General features: G+C 43.6%; 2 protein-coding genes across 3 annotated transcripts in view; both read right to left on the reverse strand.

Moving 5' to 3' along the window:
- Positions 1-144: 144 nt before the first annotated feature.
- On the reverse strand, positions 145-11,774 carry KLHL11 (kelch like family member 11). The gene is made up of 2 exons (XM_025917618.2): positions 11,159-11,774; positions 145-5,608 (listed from the first exon to the last, which is right to left on the reverse strand). Exons 1-2 carry the CDS (start codon positions 11,701-11,703, stop codon positions 4,027-4,029), a joined length of 2,127 nt encoding a protein of 708 aa, XP_025773403.1. The 5' UTR covers positions 11,704-11,774; the 3' UTR covers positions 145-4,026.
- A 1,339-nt stretch (positions 11,775-13,113) lies between these two features.
- ACLY (ATP citrate lyase) overlaps positions 13,114-16,344 on the reverse strand; it is a 45,283-nt gene continuing 42,052 nt past the window's right edge. For both annotated transcript variants that reach the window (XM_086687311.1, XM_086687310.1), the window contains 4 exons: positions 16,060-16,173; positions 15,619-15,701; positions 14,746-14,822; positions 13,114-14,092 (listed from right to left, as the gene is read on the reverse strand). In XM_086687311.1, the coding sequence (XP_086543437.1) occupies positions 13,998-14,092; positions 14,746-14,822; positions 15,619-15,701; positions 16,060-16,173 (369 nt within the window). In that variant the 3' untranslated portion in view covers positions 13,114-13,997. The remainder of the gene's footprint in view (positions 14,093-14,745; positions 14,823-15,618; positions 15,702-16,059; positions 16,174-16,344) is intronic.

Genomic DNA, 16,344 nt, shown 5'->3' on the forward strand with positions numbered 1-16,344 from the left:
TGTTTAAACTTGTAAGAGTACTGGAAAATGTTCAACTTAAGGGAGCCAAAGGTTGGATGAATGAGGGAGTAAGAGGGAAGGAAGTAAGCATTTGTATCCAACAGTGTATCATTAAAAGGGAAAAGTCACACGGTACAAACCAGCTCTAAAGAAATATGTTTATTTAAAACTTACATTGAGACAACTGATAGCTTCAACACAGAACAAGATAGTTTTAGGAACATAAAACAGGCTATTTTACAATGTGATGTCTCAAAAGCGTCCTAAATTCTACATCTCCTCTGACTTAAAGGGAGATAGCCAAGATTATACTTTGAGTAGAGTAAGGGCTTGGATACTGATAGCCCCCAAAAGTCACTGTGTATCAGCTTGAACTAAATATGTATTTTACAAATAACTCAGTGAGCCCTAGCACATGGACCATAGTCTTCAAACATCTAGCAAGCTTAATTTTTCACAAGTGCATTATGCAGGAGGATTAAGTGAACAAGTGCTCTACTGTATGTGCTTCAGTGTCAGACATTCGTAGTGATGCTCAGAGAGTAAGACAAAAGCCCTACGAAGGTAATCAACAAAGAGCAGTTATTTGGCTATCTAATTAAATTCCTTGAAGCGAGATGGCTACTATATTATGTTATTGTTATTGTATTATGTCACTCAACTATGAGCTGTTTGGTTCCCAATGACCAGAGCACGTTATAATGTAGGCATTATAACAACAAAAATGGACTATTCTCAAGAAAGCAACAAACTGGAGTGATGGACTGTGCCAAAATGTTTGATAATTAAAGGAGAGACCAAAGCGTTTCTCAAATATTCTACAGTTAAATGGCAACCTAGAAATACCTTATTTTGCTAATGGAGGCAGGGAACCTACTTCACAATTCTGTAGACTTTCAAAAGACAGGAAATGTGGCCAACACACCCTTTTAATTTAAGCTTAATTTGAGGAAAGTACAAAAAAGTCCCTTTATCTATGTTTGATTAGGCCAAGTAAGTAAAATATATGTTTAGTTTACTTGTCTACCTACAGTACAGTGTCTCATTAGAATTATGAAGCAGAGAATGAAGTATTTAAACATATGACATGCTACACTAGTCAAGAAACAGAGAAAAAAGAGTGCCCTAGAAACTGCCTTACCAGTAGCCTGAAGAGTTTAAAGAGCAAAAGCACACAAGTCTTCGGTAAACACTATCTTTCCAGCTTCAAACTTCTGTTCTATGTATTTTAAAAGTTTTTGGTCCCAGCAATACTATATAAAACTAAGTGATAAAAACAAAACTGATGTCAATCAATTTTGAGATTTTTTTTCAGCAAAATATTTTTGAGTTGGCACAGCAAAAACAAAGTTGGATATACAAGATCTACAAGACATCATGCAAACGTCTGCAAGTGAGATGTACTACTTACACACTAAGCTCATGACTGACATTCTCAATATACACCACGGGTTTGTTTTTTTAAAAACCACGGTGGGGTAGGTGGAGGTGGAGGACCTCCATTCCAAGATACAAGTCATGCTAGGGGTTAGGTAAAGGTATTACTTTTTGGTCCTCTTTTATCCTTCCACAAAACAAAAACAAAAGCAACAACAACAAAAGGTTCACTTGAATACATGTGAAGCTGTCTTTTTAGAAGTTTAAATGACCAAACACATTCTTTAAGTTTTTCATCAGAAAGGAAATTTCTTTCCCAAAGAGCCACTTTAGGCTGGTTGTCATAATCAAAACCTTTCCAAATACTCTGAAAGTTATTTCCAGTTTAGAATTTCAGAATGTCAGCCTTGAACAGATTTAAGCAAATCTGGTTTCCTTTCCTATTAACAAGTTAGTTAGGATATTTCAGAGACACAAGTTATTGATGTGAAGTCACACGTGTGAATTCAAATATGAAAATTAGAAATTCAGTAATCAGGAAAACCTGCACACATCATCATGCAAGGAAGGACTTACCCCTTCTTTTCAGCCATGGCCTACGCTGCCTGCTGAGTTAAAAAACAACAGTTTCAATCAAGTTTTCAGAACCAGATTATACCTAAATCTTTTGAGTTATAATTTGTCGCATCATGTGAAAAAAGGCCACCCTCCAAAAACTTGGTAGTGACAGTCTCAGAAGACAACTCAGAGATAAGATCCAAAAACCTTACATCACACCTCCTGGACAGAAACTGCCATTTTAGTGAGCTGCTGAGTTACTTCACCACTAAGAAGAGGAAGTTTGCTAGGCGGCATAGTCTATCAGAGACGAGAACATCACTCAACGAGCTTTTCTGCCTCAGGTGCATAGACCTCTCACAACTAAGAATGAGCACTTCTCAGAATTGAAATGGCTTTTATTAAAATAACTACAAATGGAAATTGATAAAATGGTAGAGGTGGTGTAGGATAATATATCCTCATACAGAAATAGGACTTGAAGTTTACGACCCCCACTCCAATCTAAATTAAATGGTTTTAAAGCAGATTTCCGACACATTTATTGAAAAACTTTGTCCTAGGCAAGGATACCAACTTAAAAATTTCAGGAAAGCTCTTAGTATAGAGTCCAGGGACTAGATATTAATAGTCTTGCAGCAAATTGAGAGCCAAAATTTCTGGTTGTGCTTTTTTCCTTTTGATGTTTGATACAGTAAGGTTAAGTATAATGGTCTAGGGAAAAAAATAATCACTGCACTTGGAGTTCAACTCCTAAAACAGTATCCTGGAATGTCTAAGAAGATGATATTCTGAAAGAAATAAGAAACATATACAATGGAGCCATTTTGCAAACCATTAGAGCAGGAGTCCTTTAGGTTAACTGAGTTCTCATTTGTATAAAACTTGGGAGTGTGTTAGAGAATCAGAAGAATGCATAAGAATAAATAAAAGATAACTAAAGCAATAAATTTTTAAGAGCCTTAATTATGCACCGAAATTTGGTATTCAAGGCTCAGGTAAAGTCTGAATAAAAGTCTAGGGAAACTGGATAAACTACTAGAACAGTCAGGGCTGAGAAACAGTAAGGCTTCTCTTACGCAACATTTTTCTCAATTGTCACTTCCTTCCCATTTTGAGAAAAGTTTCTTTTAGAAAGAATGAGGAGGACTCTATACAATATACTTTAGAGGACAATTTAAAACTGAAGGCATTGTATCGATTGTCATAGGCATTATTTACACTCATTAACTTATCCTCAAATACGCCTGCAACTTCTGAAAAAAGTGTTTACATGTTTTAATGCCTTTGCTCAGTCTACCTAATAATACTACTTTTCTTCTTAGAAAAACAAATTTCATATACATAACGTCCTCTGTATTAAATCAATGAGCTAAAGATCAACACTCTTGCCAACAACCATCATCTCAAAGTGATGGCTCCCAGTCTAGAACGGTTGCTGAAGAAATGGAAAATATTCAAAAAATAATGGGGCCAATCACAAATTTCTCACTAGTCATCTCTTCTAAAACAAAACAGCATTTCTAGATAAACACATACAACAAAACATCAATGCAAATATTCAGAAACCATCCTGCCGAAACATTGTGCTTTTCCCTTCAAATCTCAGTCTCACTATTGCACATACCTCCTGCAGATGAGGGCTCGGGCTCAATGCGTAAGTTCTGCTCTTTTCAAAACCACCAACCATTCAGGAAAAAATTAAAAGGAGTATCAAAGTAAACGTGCAAATAAAACTGTTGCTTAAAGCATGTTCAAAACATCAAGTCCCTAAGACAAAGGAGTTTTCACTTGTTGGCAGAAAAACAGCCAAGTAACTATACCTGGTTCTTCCACTTGTCATTAATAAGATCTAACTTGGCTAGCACATCCACACAAACCGAAGACAGACAAAGACTGCACACCAACAAAAATTACCACATATTAAATCGTGTTTCCCATTCTTCAGTTTTTAACTGTGTTTCCTTTATATGGGGCAATAATCAGGTAGGTAGAAAATAAGTTATCGACATACTTTTTCAAGTAACAGTCTGGGGATCTTCAGCCTCACAAGACAGGTACAACTGTTTTAAGCTGCACCTATTAGAGCACCTAGCATTCAATCTGAGAGCTTGGCACTCTTCTCATGTTCAGGGCGTGCCGATGTATTTCTTGCATCTGTCTGATGCGGTCCTTCTGCCACATTAAGTTTTGAGGCATAGGATATCTCTGTGTGCCATGCAAGTACCGGTACGGGATCCTCACATGGCAAGCGGTGGCTCTACAACGAGGCTGTGGCATGGGAGGAAGAAGCATCCACCGCTTTCTTTCAGCACAATATCGGTAGGCTTCTTTCCGGTACTGTTTGTCGATATCATCGCTGTTTTTCCAGCCTCCAATAATGAAAACGTCATCTCTGTAATAGCAGATAGCCGCTCCTTCGATGCTTAGGACTTCAGGAGGTAAGCTCTCAAGGATCTCATCGGACACTTGGCTGGCAATTTTTCTTACTGCCTCTTCATTTTCTAAAGAATAACTCTTGGGACAGCATGATGCCGTCTGGTAAAAGTTTGAATTGACCACAGACATTTGGAAAAAACAGTAATTGTCAATAAGCGGCAAAGATTCCACATCTTGCCACTGTCGAGTCTCCGTATCATAGCAGGTAATTACAGCCTTTAACCCATCTTCGGTGTCCCGGTCCACGGGAGTGCGGGCAGCGATGTACACAAACCGGTCTTCGATGGCTAGTGCTTTGACATCCCGGAGGATCTTTGGTGCTGATTCCAAGTTGTGCCATTTATCAAGCTCAGGATTATAAACAGTCACGTCTTTGAAACCAGGGCTGAAGTTGCCATGCCCTCCAATGCTGTAGAGCTTCCCTTTGACTTCTGTTAACCCAAAAGAATGCTTTCTTGTCATCAGACTACAAACATGTTCCCACGTATTCAAATTTGGGTTGTATCTTTCCACAGTTTTAGCAAACCCTGGTTCCATCGATCCAGCAACATACACGTAGGACTCTGTTACTGCAACGGCATGTCCATCAAGGTGATTATGAATATGGGGCAGGTTTACCCATCTGTCCTCATCGACAAAATACCCCACACATTCACTTAAATAATCCCCTCCTTCTGACACGCCTCCAATAACCATGATCACGTCCATGTTTTGCCCATAGCGAGGTAATAATGAGACATGAGAGGCAGGATGCTGGAAGGTGCCAGACTGTATGTTTTCAGCTCTCAGAGCATGCCTCTCCACTGCATCGGCCACTAACTTGACGCAAACTTCATTATTGGCCACCAGCCTCTCTGGTTTGACATGCCGAGTAAGGTAAGTAGGTTTCATCTGGGACAATCTGAGCAATTTAAAAAGTTCTTCAAAGTATCTCTCTCTCTCTTCAGCGTTTCTCTGAACCCACTTCAACACTGTTTCAAAGAGAACCTCTTCAGAATCAACCGTGATTTCCAAGTCCGACAGCCAGTCTCGAATGAGATGGAAAGGTAAAGTATAAAATTCTTCATCCTGAATTACTTTGTGGAAATTTCTCCGTATCATATCGGCAGCTTTCAGAGCAAGTTGGCTCAGAGTATACATGTGAGCTAAGCTATGAATGGCCACACAATTAGAGAGATGAAGTTTCTTCTTGAGAAATTCTCCACAGAATTCTTTTAAACGAATTAACAGGAACCTAAAATCAAGAAAAAAGAATTTTCAAATGTGCACATTTTATGTGGCTGCATTTTGAGAACATGTTATACATGTTAACATGTTTATACAAACTGAAATGGTAAGCTTCATCTCATTTTATGCCCAACATCTGAAAAAGGGTAAATCCCCCCAAATTAAAAAGGATGATGCTGAAAAGCGTATTTATTTTTTAATAATTTTTTAAAGTTTATTTATTTTGAGAGAGAGGAGAGAGAGAACAAGCAGGAGAGGGGCAGAGACACAGGGGGACAGAGGATCTGAAGCAGGCTCTGTGCTGATAGCAGAGAGCCGAACACGGGCCTCAAACTCATGAACCACAAGATCATGACCTGAGCCGAAGTCGGATGCCCAATTGACTGAGCCACCCAGGCGCCCCATTATGCTGAAAAGTATATTTAAAAGCATAAAGTCATCTTTATATATATATATATATATATATATATATATATATATATATATATATATATATATATTAATTATGCATATTATATGATATATATACAACTATACATGATACATGTAACATACACACAGTGGTGCTTTTCATTATGTAAGTTTTTTTTTGTTTTTTTTTTAAATTTTTTTTTTTTCAACGTTTATTTTTGGGACAGAGAGACAGAGCATGAACGGGGGAGGGGCAGAGAGAGAGGGAGACACAGAATCGGAAACAGGCTCCAGGCTCTGAGCCATCAGCCCAGAGCCCGACGCGGGGCTCGAACTCACGGACCGCGAGATCGTGACCTGGCTGAAGTCGGACGCTTAACCGACTGTGCCACCCAGGCGCCCCTATGTAAGTTTTTCTGGAACATATCCTTTAATAAAAAGTACAACAGTCAGAGAAAGAAATACCATAGGATTTCACACCTGTGTGGAATTTAAGAAACAAAACAAACATGCAAAGGGGAAAAAAAGAGAGACAAACCAAGAAACGGACTCTTAACTACAGAGAACAAACTGGATGGTGGGGGGGTGGTGAAATGGGTGATAGAGATTGGGGAGTGTACACTTATGGTAAGCACTGGGTAATGTACAGACTTGTTGAATCACCATGTTATACACTTGAAGCTAATAGAACACTGTATGTTAACTATACTGGAATTAAAATTAACTTAATAAGGGCACCTGGGTGGCTCAGGCAGTTAAGCGTCGGAATCTTGGTTTCAGCTCAGGTCATGATCTCCTAGTTTCTCAAGTCCGAGCCCTGCATCAGCCTCTGTGCAGAGCCTGCTTGAGATTCTTTTTCCCTGTCTCTCTGCCCCTTCCCCACTTGTGCTGTCTCTGTCTCTCTCAAAATCAATTAATAAACTTAAAAAAAAAACAATAAAAAATAAAGTACAGTAGTTCCATACTTTATTTTTATTGGCAAAGGCAATTCCCAATCCAAACCTGTCTATGCTATTCCTGTCCTAATCCCTTGTCAGTCACCAGCCTTTTCTTTGAGGCAGGGTCTCAGCAAGGTACTTTATTAAGCCTTGACTAGATGGTATAGGAACTGTGATTCCTGGGAGGCTCTGTCTGTTCAATATCAGAAGGAACAGCAGTGGAGGCCTTGTGTTGAAGGTTTCAATCTCCTCTTCACTAGAGCTTTCTCCTTGGGCAGCAGATGATGGGGGGAGGGGATGGCAAGGCAAACTCAAACAACAGTAACGAACATATGGAAGGGGTCTGGCATGTTGCTGACTAGAAGTTGTCTGCCCTCCTAAATTCATTTGAAGTTAAATGACATACCACAAGTTTCAGCTAAATCCATAAATCTAGCAGAACTCAGTCCCAAGGATGGCCACTTTGAGACCACTGCTTTAACAAGAGTAAGTCCCCAGAACTGAGAACTTTAAACAAAATATGGACTTTATCAGTCCAGGCCTCTCAATTCAGGGCTCTCAATTCAACCATTTGTTATTACAGTTATCGCGCTTAGTACCCATCTAACTAGGATATAAAGATGAGTACGACAGGCTTCCTTCACCATCTTCAGGGAACACACCATCTTAGAAGACAAAGACAAGGTAGAGTGGTAAGAGCTCTAGTGACTCTCAAAGATGTCTGGGTGCCAGGGTCACTAGATTCCCAGGCTGCTCGCACCCCCTACCTGGAGCTCCTATCTTTGGCATGGCGCTCCAGATAATTCTGACATCTTCCCTTGGATAGGGTGTTTAGAAACATTGCTCGATGACAATGATAGCTAACGTATACTAGGCATGTTCCATGTGCTAGGCACTTCCTATTATTTCCTTGTAAGTGCCCTTGAAGGTAGGTATGATCGACAGAGTACTTGGGCGGTAGGGAGAGAGCTCTTGCCTCAGAGCTCATGGGTAAGGTTAGATATGACGGTTGCCAGGCACTTAGTGCCCATCACAAGGCAGCTGCTCAAGCAGCTGACAGATGGACAGAAGTTCAACTGCCTGAGATGTTCTCTCCTAACCCCCAACTCCCTATAAAGCAGGAGCAAATCTGAAAAAGGAGCCCACGTGAGACACAAACATAGCTTGAGTGGGTGCAATGACCTTTCTCTACTCATTTTCATTCAACAAACCTCTCTCTCAAATCTATACCTGCCCCACCCTACCCCACCCTCTCATGAACGATCCAAACTTGGGCTATGAGAAAACAAGCAATCAGAAACTTCATCTTACCACCACCCAATGTGCCTGTAGCTTTACCCTATATTCTGCCTTCCCAGTCCAACTTTTCCATTATTAATACTGATTCTATCCCCTTCTTGATTTCAAGGACTTTGCTCCTGCAAGAATTCCCCCACTCCTGTAACATGAAGTTCTCCTCTTCCACTGATTCATTTTTCTTCAGCACACAAACAAGCTCTAGTACCTCCTATCTTAGATGGGGGAAAAAGACCTCCCTGGACTCTTCTCCAAACATGTCCATGTGTACCATTATTCTGACCCTCTTTATACGAAGACTTAACTTAAATGGCTCCTGCTAATGCCATCAAGGGTCTCTATATTGCCAAATGCAGGGATCACTTACGGTTGACAGTTGACAGGATAGGCTACTCCCTCCTCTATACCTGTTTTTTTTTTTTTTTTAAGCCTTCCTGTGAGACCCATCTCCTCTACTGGTTCCTCTTTAACATTTTGGAACCCCAGGGCTCAATCCTGCCCCTTCTCTGTCTACACTCTCTTCCTAAGTAATTTTTCATCCAGTCCCATGGCTTTAATTACCATCTTATATGCCATATTCCTCCCAATGTTCTTACATCCAACTGCCTATTCAGACATTTCCTGGACCCAAACCAAACTCCTGGTCTTCCCAAACTTGCTTTCCTACACTCTCCCACATCTTAATAAATAAATAACTCCATCTTTCCAATTGCTTGTATCAAAAACCAGCAGTCCTTTCCCTTACACTCTGTATCAAATCCATCAGCAAATTTGTCCCCTCTACCTTCCAAACATATCTAGAACTGAAGCACTTATCATCTTTACTTCTCCTTCTTCAATCCAAGCCTCTGTCACCATTCCATTCCAACAACCCCCTAATCTTTTTGCTTCTGCCTTTGCATCCCCTTCCTCACTGCCCCATCCTTTATTCATCACAGCAGAATTCTTCAAATCACAATTCATTGTTCCTCTGCCCCAAACCTTCCTATTTCATTCAAAATAAGAGCTCAAGTCCTTCACCAGGCCAACAAGCCCTATGGAATCTGGATCCATCCCCCATCACCACCCTGGGGCCTCTCCCACCCCTCTCAACCTGCACCCATTTGATCTAGCCATGCTGGCCTCCCGCTATTCTCAAACATCCAGATAAGCCCCACCTCAGGCCTTTCCACCTGTGTCCTCAACCTGAAACACTTTTTTTTTTTTTAACGTTTATTTATTTTTGAGACAGAGAGAGACAGCGCATGAACAGGGGAGGGTGAGAGAGAGAGGGAGACACAGAATCTGAAACGGGCTCCAGGCTCTGAGCTGTCAGCACAGAGCCCGACGCGGGGCTTGAACTCACGAACCATGAGATCATGACCTGAACCGAAGTCGGACACTTAACCGTGAGCCACCCAGGTGCCCCCTGAAACACTCTTTACCTCACCTCCTTCAGTTCTTTGCAAAATGTCTTCTTCATGAGGCATTCTCTATCTATGCAATTAAAAAACACAGCTCCTCTCTACGAGCACTTTCTATGCTGAATTTCTCATCAAAGCTGTAACAATCATCCAACACGCCATCTATTTTAATTATTTATTGCCCATCTACCAGTGTGAGCGCAACGAGGAAAGGGACTTTTGTCTGTTTTGTTCACCAGGAAGTCCCAGCACCTTAGAACCCAGTGTCTGATCTGATGCATTAACAGGCACTCAATAGGTATTTGTTAAAATCATGTTCCTGGTAATATAATACTGCCAAAAGGGAGTCCTCCACATCTCTAAAAATGGCATTCACCTGCCTCCTAACCAGTCTCTGAAGCATCCGTTCCTGCTCCGTACAATCCATTTTCCACTGTAGCAGAATCCTCTTTTAAAATAATGAAATCAGGGGCGCCTGGGTGGCTGGGTCCGTTCAGCATCTGACTTCGGCTCAGGTCATGATCTCGCGGTTGACGAGCTCAAGCCCTGTGTCAGGCTCTGTGCAGACAGCTCAAAGCCTGGAACCTGCTTCAGATTCTGTGTCTCCCTCTTTCTCTGCCCCTCCCCCACTCATGCTCTGTCTCAAAAATAAATAAATATCAAAAATAAAATAAAATAGGGGCACCTGGGTGGCTCAGTTGTTTGGGTGACCGACTTCGGCTCAGGTAATGATCTAGCAGTTTGTGAGTTCGAGCCCGGTGGCGGGCTCTGTGCTGACAGCTCAGAGCCTGGAGCCTGCTTCGGATTCTGTGTCTCCTCCTCTCTCTACCCCTCCCCTGCTCACACTCTTGTGTCTCTCTCTCAATAATAAATAAACGTTAAAAAAATAAAAAATAAAATAAAATAATGAAATCAGGAAGTTTCTTTACTCAGCTTCCCACCTCACAGTAAAAACCAAATTCCTTATTCCAGCGCATTTCGCAAACCCTTCACCCATTAGACCCAGCTCCATTGGGTATTTCCTTTAGTTCTTTAAGCCGAACTGGATCCTGACTGCGGGCCTTGGCGCTCTCTGCCTGGAATGTTCATCCCCCATCTCTGCATGGCCAGTTCTTTCTTGCCGTTTAGAGATCGGTCTAAACGTCACCTCCTCAGAAAGGTCTCTCCTCTACCAATCACTGTCCTTTCATCCTTTTTAAATGTCAACACAGCGCTGATTACAGGCAGACTTTCTTTTTCACTGCCTTTGTCCCTCCACCTGGAATCTGAGCTCCCTAAGCGCAGGGCGCCCTCGTCAGACCGGCCGCATCCTCGGTGCCCAGCGCAGTGGCCGCCCCACAGCACACAGTAGACGCTCAACAAGCCGCAAACAAACGCATCTCGTACGGGCTCCCTCGAGTCCCACCCGCAGGCCCTGCCTCCCCGCCTCCCCCGCCCCCTCCCGGGATGCGGCCCTCGGTGGGCGAGCCTCTCCGCCGCCCGGCGCGCGGCCCCCAGCAATTCGCCTACCTGTCGGCCAACTCCAGCACCTCGTGCACGCTGCCCGTGCTGACGCGGATGCGCCCGGTGTACATGTATTCGATAACGGCTTCCACCGTGTCGGGCTCGGGCCCGGGCTCCGAGCTCCACTTGCGCATCTCCACCCTGCCCGAGCGGGACTCCGAGAACTGGCCCGAGAGCAGGGGCGTGAAATATTCGGTGGCGGCGGCCAGCACCGAGCGGTGGGCCCGGAACTCTCGGCCGCCCGCGCCGCCGAAGCACAAGGTAATGTCGCAGAAGAGGCCTTGGCGCCGCTGCTCGTTCTGCCTCCACGACAGCTCCGAGCAGTGAGAGCTGCACTCGAAATCCTCGGCCTCCGGGCCCGGATCGCCCCCGCTCGCTTCCATTGCAGATATGCCGGGCCCAGACCCGAAGTCCACCGTGCCGCTGCCTCGGACTTCGGCGGCCAGCCCTGCCGATCCGGCGGCGGCCGTCTCCATGCTCTCCATCTCCAGCACCTGAAGAGATGCGGCCGCCGCCGCCGCCGCTGCCGCCGCCACCGCCGCCGCCGCCATCTTGACGCCGCCGCGCCCGACCTCCGCAGTCTCGGAACGATTCAGCCGTTCTGGTGCGACACAGAGGAATTCTGGGAATAAATAGTGGGCAGGCGGAGCTGGGCGCCGCTAGTGTGCGCACGCGCGGCCGCTCCCGCCCGGAGCCGCGCCACCTAGGAGAGAGCTGGAGAGAGCTGGAGAGGGCTGGGTAGGGCTGGGTAGGGCTGCCTCCCACCCCCTTCCTCGACGACCTCCCTCCCACGTGTCGGGTCTCCTTCCCGTCAGAGTGGCACGCTCTTCGTGGTCATTTTGTAGGACAAAAGCCACCCTGGCCTGTCACCCATTGTTAGTGTCTCGGGTGGCGACAGTGTATTTTTAAAGATTTAAAATGGCTTTGGAGTAAACATGAAAAAAAAACTTGAGACCGAGCCCCCGCTCAGTGGACGAGGGCGAGCAAGTTACTCAGTATCTCGGAACCAATTCATCTTCTACAAATAGGATAGTATCTGTTAGGAGAACGCTTAGGGATGCTTGTGTTTTACGTAATGTTTGGTCCGTAGTTACTGTTGCAAACATACTTGTTTAAAAGATGAATAAGGGGCGCCTGGGTGGCGCAGTCGGTTAAGCGTCCGACTTCAGCCAGGTCACGATCTCGCGGTCCGTGAGTTCGAGCCCCGCGTCAGGCTCTGGGCTGATGGCTCAGAGCCTGGAGCCTGTTTCCGATTCTGTGTCTCCCTCTCTCTCTGCCCCTCCCCCGTTCATGCTCTGTCTCTCTCTGTCCCAAAAATAAATAAATGTTGAAAAAAAAATTTTAGAAAAAATAAAAGATGAATAAAAGGCACTTTGGGGTTTTATTAAGCAAGGGAGTGGCTCCATTAGATGCATGCTTTAAAATATCACTGGTGGCTGAAGAAATAATGAAAAAGTGGAAGTAGGAGCATTAGTTAGCATATAGATAGATCAGAGGGATAATGAAAGGCTGAATCCGTAAGATGGGACAACCAGAGAAGTGGAAGAGAGGAGGACTCTTGAGCTTTTGGCTTAAGCATCTGGGTTACAGCTTTGTTCCTATTCACTGAAAATGGAGAGGTACCGATTCAAGGGAGAAGACAGGGTTGTTTTTTTGTTTTTTTCCCAACATTTTTAATAAGTTTATTTTTTTAGTAATCTCTACACCCAACATGGGGCTCGAACCCACGAACCCAAGATCCAGTTGCATGCTCCACCTACTGAGCCAGCCAGGGCCCCCCTGAGCAGAGGGGTTGAAGTTAGTGTTTTGATGAGTTCTGTGTGTGTGTGTGTGTGTGTGTGTGTGTGTGTGTGTGTGTGTGTGTAGAGATGGATGAACATTTTTAAAATGACATGTAGTGAAACAATTAGCACCGTTCAAAGGAATGGAGAGGAAAGGATATGGATGGCATGAGACAGTAGTGTGTCTTTATTGTTACTATATAGTTTATTGAAACCAAACTGATAATACAGAGAAGAGACTGAGCTGGCAGCTGCCAGAATCTTGCTGGATTATAGATGCAAACTGGCTGGAGACGAGTCCTTGAACCCAGACTTCATTAGCAAACTGATAAATCAGTTGCATAAATACAGAGGACATAGAACACGAAACATTTCACAGCTTTTTTTTTTTGCTTTGCGTTTCCATTTTAAACATATGTATGTTACAACTTTACATTTTAAATTACTACTCCACATGTTTTGTGACAATGGCTAAGGATGCAACGTCCCATCCCCCTGACGTAAACAGAGTTTGGTCTGCAACATAGAACATTACAGTGAGATACCAAACAAACCCTTAACACATAACATACAAAAAGGTCTTTAAAAATCAGATTAACACAATGTTCTTCAGGTTATATGAGGAGGAAAGGAAAGTGGGAAAATAAGACATTAGGGATGCTTTAAACTGATAGTAACTTGAGGTCTTAAAAGTTTCATTCTCTTCCTCCAAGGGAAAAAAATTTTAACTAAAGGAAAAAAGAAAGCAACGTCATAACACCCTACAATGAGGAACACTATCCTTACAGTGCTTAGATGCTTCCATATAATAAATACAGCAGGTAGCAGAGCAAAGGTCACAAGTATTGGCTTGGTTTTTATTTCTATGCTTATAAAAAAAGTACTAAGCTTCCTGGTGTGGAATGAACAGTGTTAGCCTGTGGGTGTCATCAGTGCCTGTACACCAGCAGCTGTTTACATTCCAGGCCCATTTTCTAGCAAGCTCCAGTGCCAGCCGTGTGCACGCTACTTCCCAGGGGATGAGCTCTTGTCTTCACTTCACTGACATATGGTTCCGGGCTCAGTTACATGCTCATGTGTTCCGGAAGAACATATGAAATATCATCCCAAGGGTGACGATACAGCCCCTGCTTCAGCCTCTTCTGATCGAGATAGTGTCCTGAAATGGGGCAAAGGCATCTTTTTGTTAAGAGTTGGTGAGTAGTCGGGGGCGCCAGGGTGGCTCCAACTTAGGAGCCTTAGGAACTTAGGAGGCTTAGGCCTCCAACTTCGGCTCAGGTCATGATCTCGCGGTTCCTGAGTTCGAGCCCCACGTCAGGCTCTGTGCTGACCGCTCGGAGCCTGGAGCCTGCTTCAGATTCTGTGTCTCCCTCTCTCTCTCTGCCCCTCCCCCGCCCGCACTCTGTCTCTCTTTCTCTCTCTCTCTTTCAAAATAAACAAACAAACAAAAAGAGAGTTGGTGAGAGATCTGCTAAAAGTTTGGCGAGGGGGAGAAGATGAGGACAGAAAATCTAATACAAAAAAAATGAGGAAGTAAATCCAGATCCACCACACAAGCGGATACCAGCCTGGCTAAAAGGCAACTGTGGGATTTCATTGTTTTCCTGGACTAGCAATCAGCCATTTCCAAGAACAAAGGAACCATGGAATGAATATAAAGGGGGAAGTTAAAGTAAGAAAGGAAGGATTAGAAACGATGAAGATCATGTGACATCTTCCTAGTAGAAACTTGCCTCCCAGGTGTTACAGCTGAACCATGGGGGGAGGGGGGGTACCAAACCGAACTCTTAATAACAACAACTACCAACTCACCAATGAAGCCCATACTCCTTCCCAGCACAAAGATGCCATTGAGGGCTCCAATGTCAATATATTCATCAGCTTCCTCCCTGCAAACACACAATCAACCTGTGGTTTTAAAACGGCTCACATGACCCCCCCCTCCTCCCCACAGACAGTACGACTTCTGCCCAGGAACGAGAAAGCAGATCTCTTTGGTATCAAAGGAGAAAAAGGGTGCTCTGGGTGGTAGGACTACAGACAATTTTTGTTTTCTTTATACCTCTCCATACTTTCTAAATCCTCTGTAATGAGCATGTATTGCTTTCAGAACTGGAAGGAAACCGCAAGCAAGCATCAATAAATGTAAAGACGGGCGCCTGGGTGGCTCAGTCGGTTAAGCGGCCGACTTCAGATCAGGTCATGATCTCACGGTCTGTGAGTTCGAGCCCCGAGTCGGGCTCTGTGCTGACAGCTCAGAGCCTGGAACCTGTTTCAGATTCTGTGTCTCCCTCTCTCTGACCCTCCCCCGTTCATGCTCTGTCTCTCTCTGTCTCAAAAATAAATAAATGTTAAAAAAATTAAAAAAATAAATAAATAAAAAATAAATGTAAAGAAGAAGAAAATGGGTGGCTTAATCGAAGTGTCCAACTTCAGCTCATGTCGTGATCTCACAGTTTGTGAGTCTGAGTCACACATCAGGCTCTGCTTGGAGTGTTGTCTCCTTCCCTCTCTCTCTCTCTCTCTCCCTCTCCCTCTCTCTGCCTCTGTCCAACACGCTCAATGTCTGTCCGTCTCTTATTTAAATAAATAAATAAATAAATAAATAAATAAATAAATAAACAAACAAATAAATAAATAAATAAATAAATAAATAAAGTAGAAGAAAATGACCACAGAGCTCACCGAGTGAAGGACCCACAGTTTCTAAGCATGTCTACAAAGGCAACTCCGATGAAACCGTCTACGTTCAGGATAAGATTTGGTTTCTGGGAAGGCAAAAAATGCAAAGCACTTCTCATCATTTCTCATTTTTTCTTTGTAATTTTCCACAATTACTACTAGTAATAGAACTACAAATTCTGACCACAATTTAAAAACCTCCCACCAAAACATCATAGCTGGTTAGGAAAGAAAGAGTCAGTTCAATTCCCAATATCTAGCAAAGGACCCAACACCTAGTTGACAGTATGTATTTGTTGAACTTAGTAGTACAACAGAAATAAAATTTCCCAGAACACCAGATTTGATTTTGGCTGCACAATCAGAAGCTAGGCTGGCTCTTGTTTTCCCCAAGAAATTCACCCACAACAATGAGTTGGAAATTAGGGATATTTTCTCTTTTACCTTCGAGGTGGTAATCTTCTCGACTTCCAGCGCATAGTCAAGCAGGGGGGTGGCAGGGAAGTGCTGTTTGACATAATCTTTGAGGATCTGCACTCGCATGTCTGGGTTGTTTATCTAGAAAGTGACCCAAAGTTACAGAGGAACCCACCCTGACACTGCCATTAAGAGACCTGTTGGGGGCGCCTGGGTGGCTCAGTCAGTTAAGCGTCCCACTCTTGGTTTCAGGTCGTGATCTCGCTCAGGTCGTGATCTCACGGATCATGGGTTCAAGGCCCGCACTGGGCT

The sequence above is a fragment of the Puma concolor genome, chromosome E1 (genome assembly GCF_028749965.1).
Source record: "Puma concolor isolate L17-30 chromosome E1, mPumCon1.1.hap2, whole genome shotgun sequence".
NCBI lineage: Eukaryota > Metazoa > Chordata > Mammalia > Carnivora > Felidae > Puma > Puma concolor.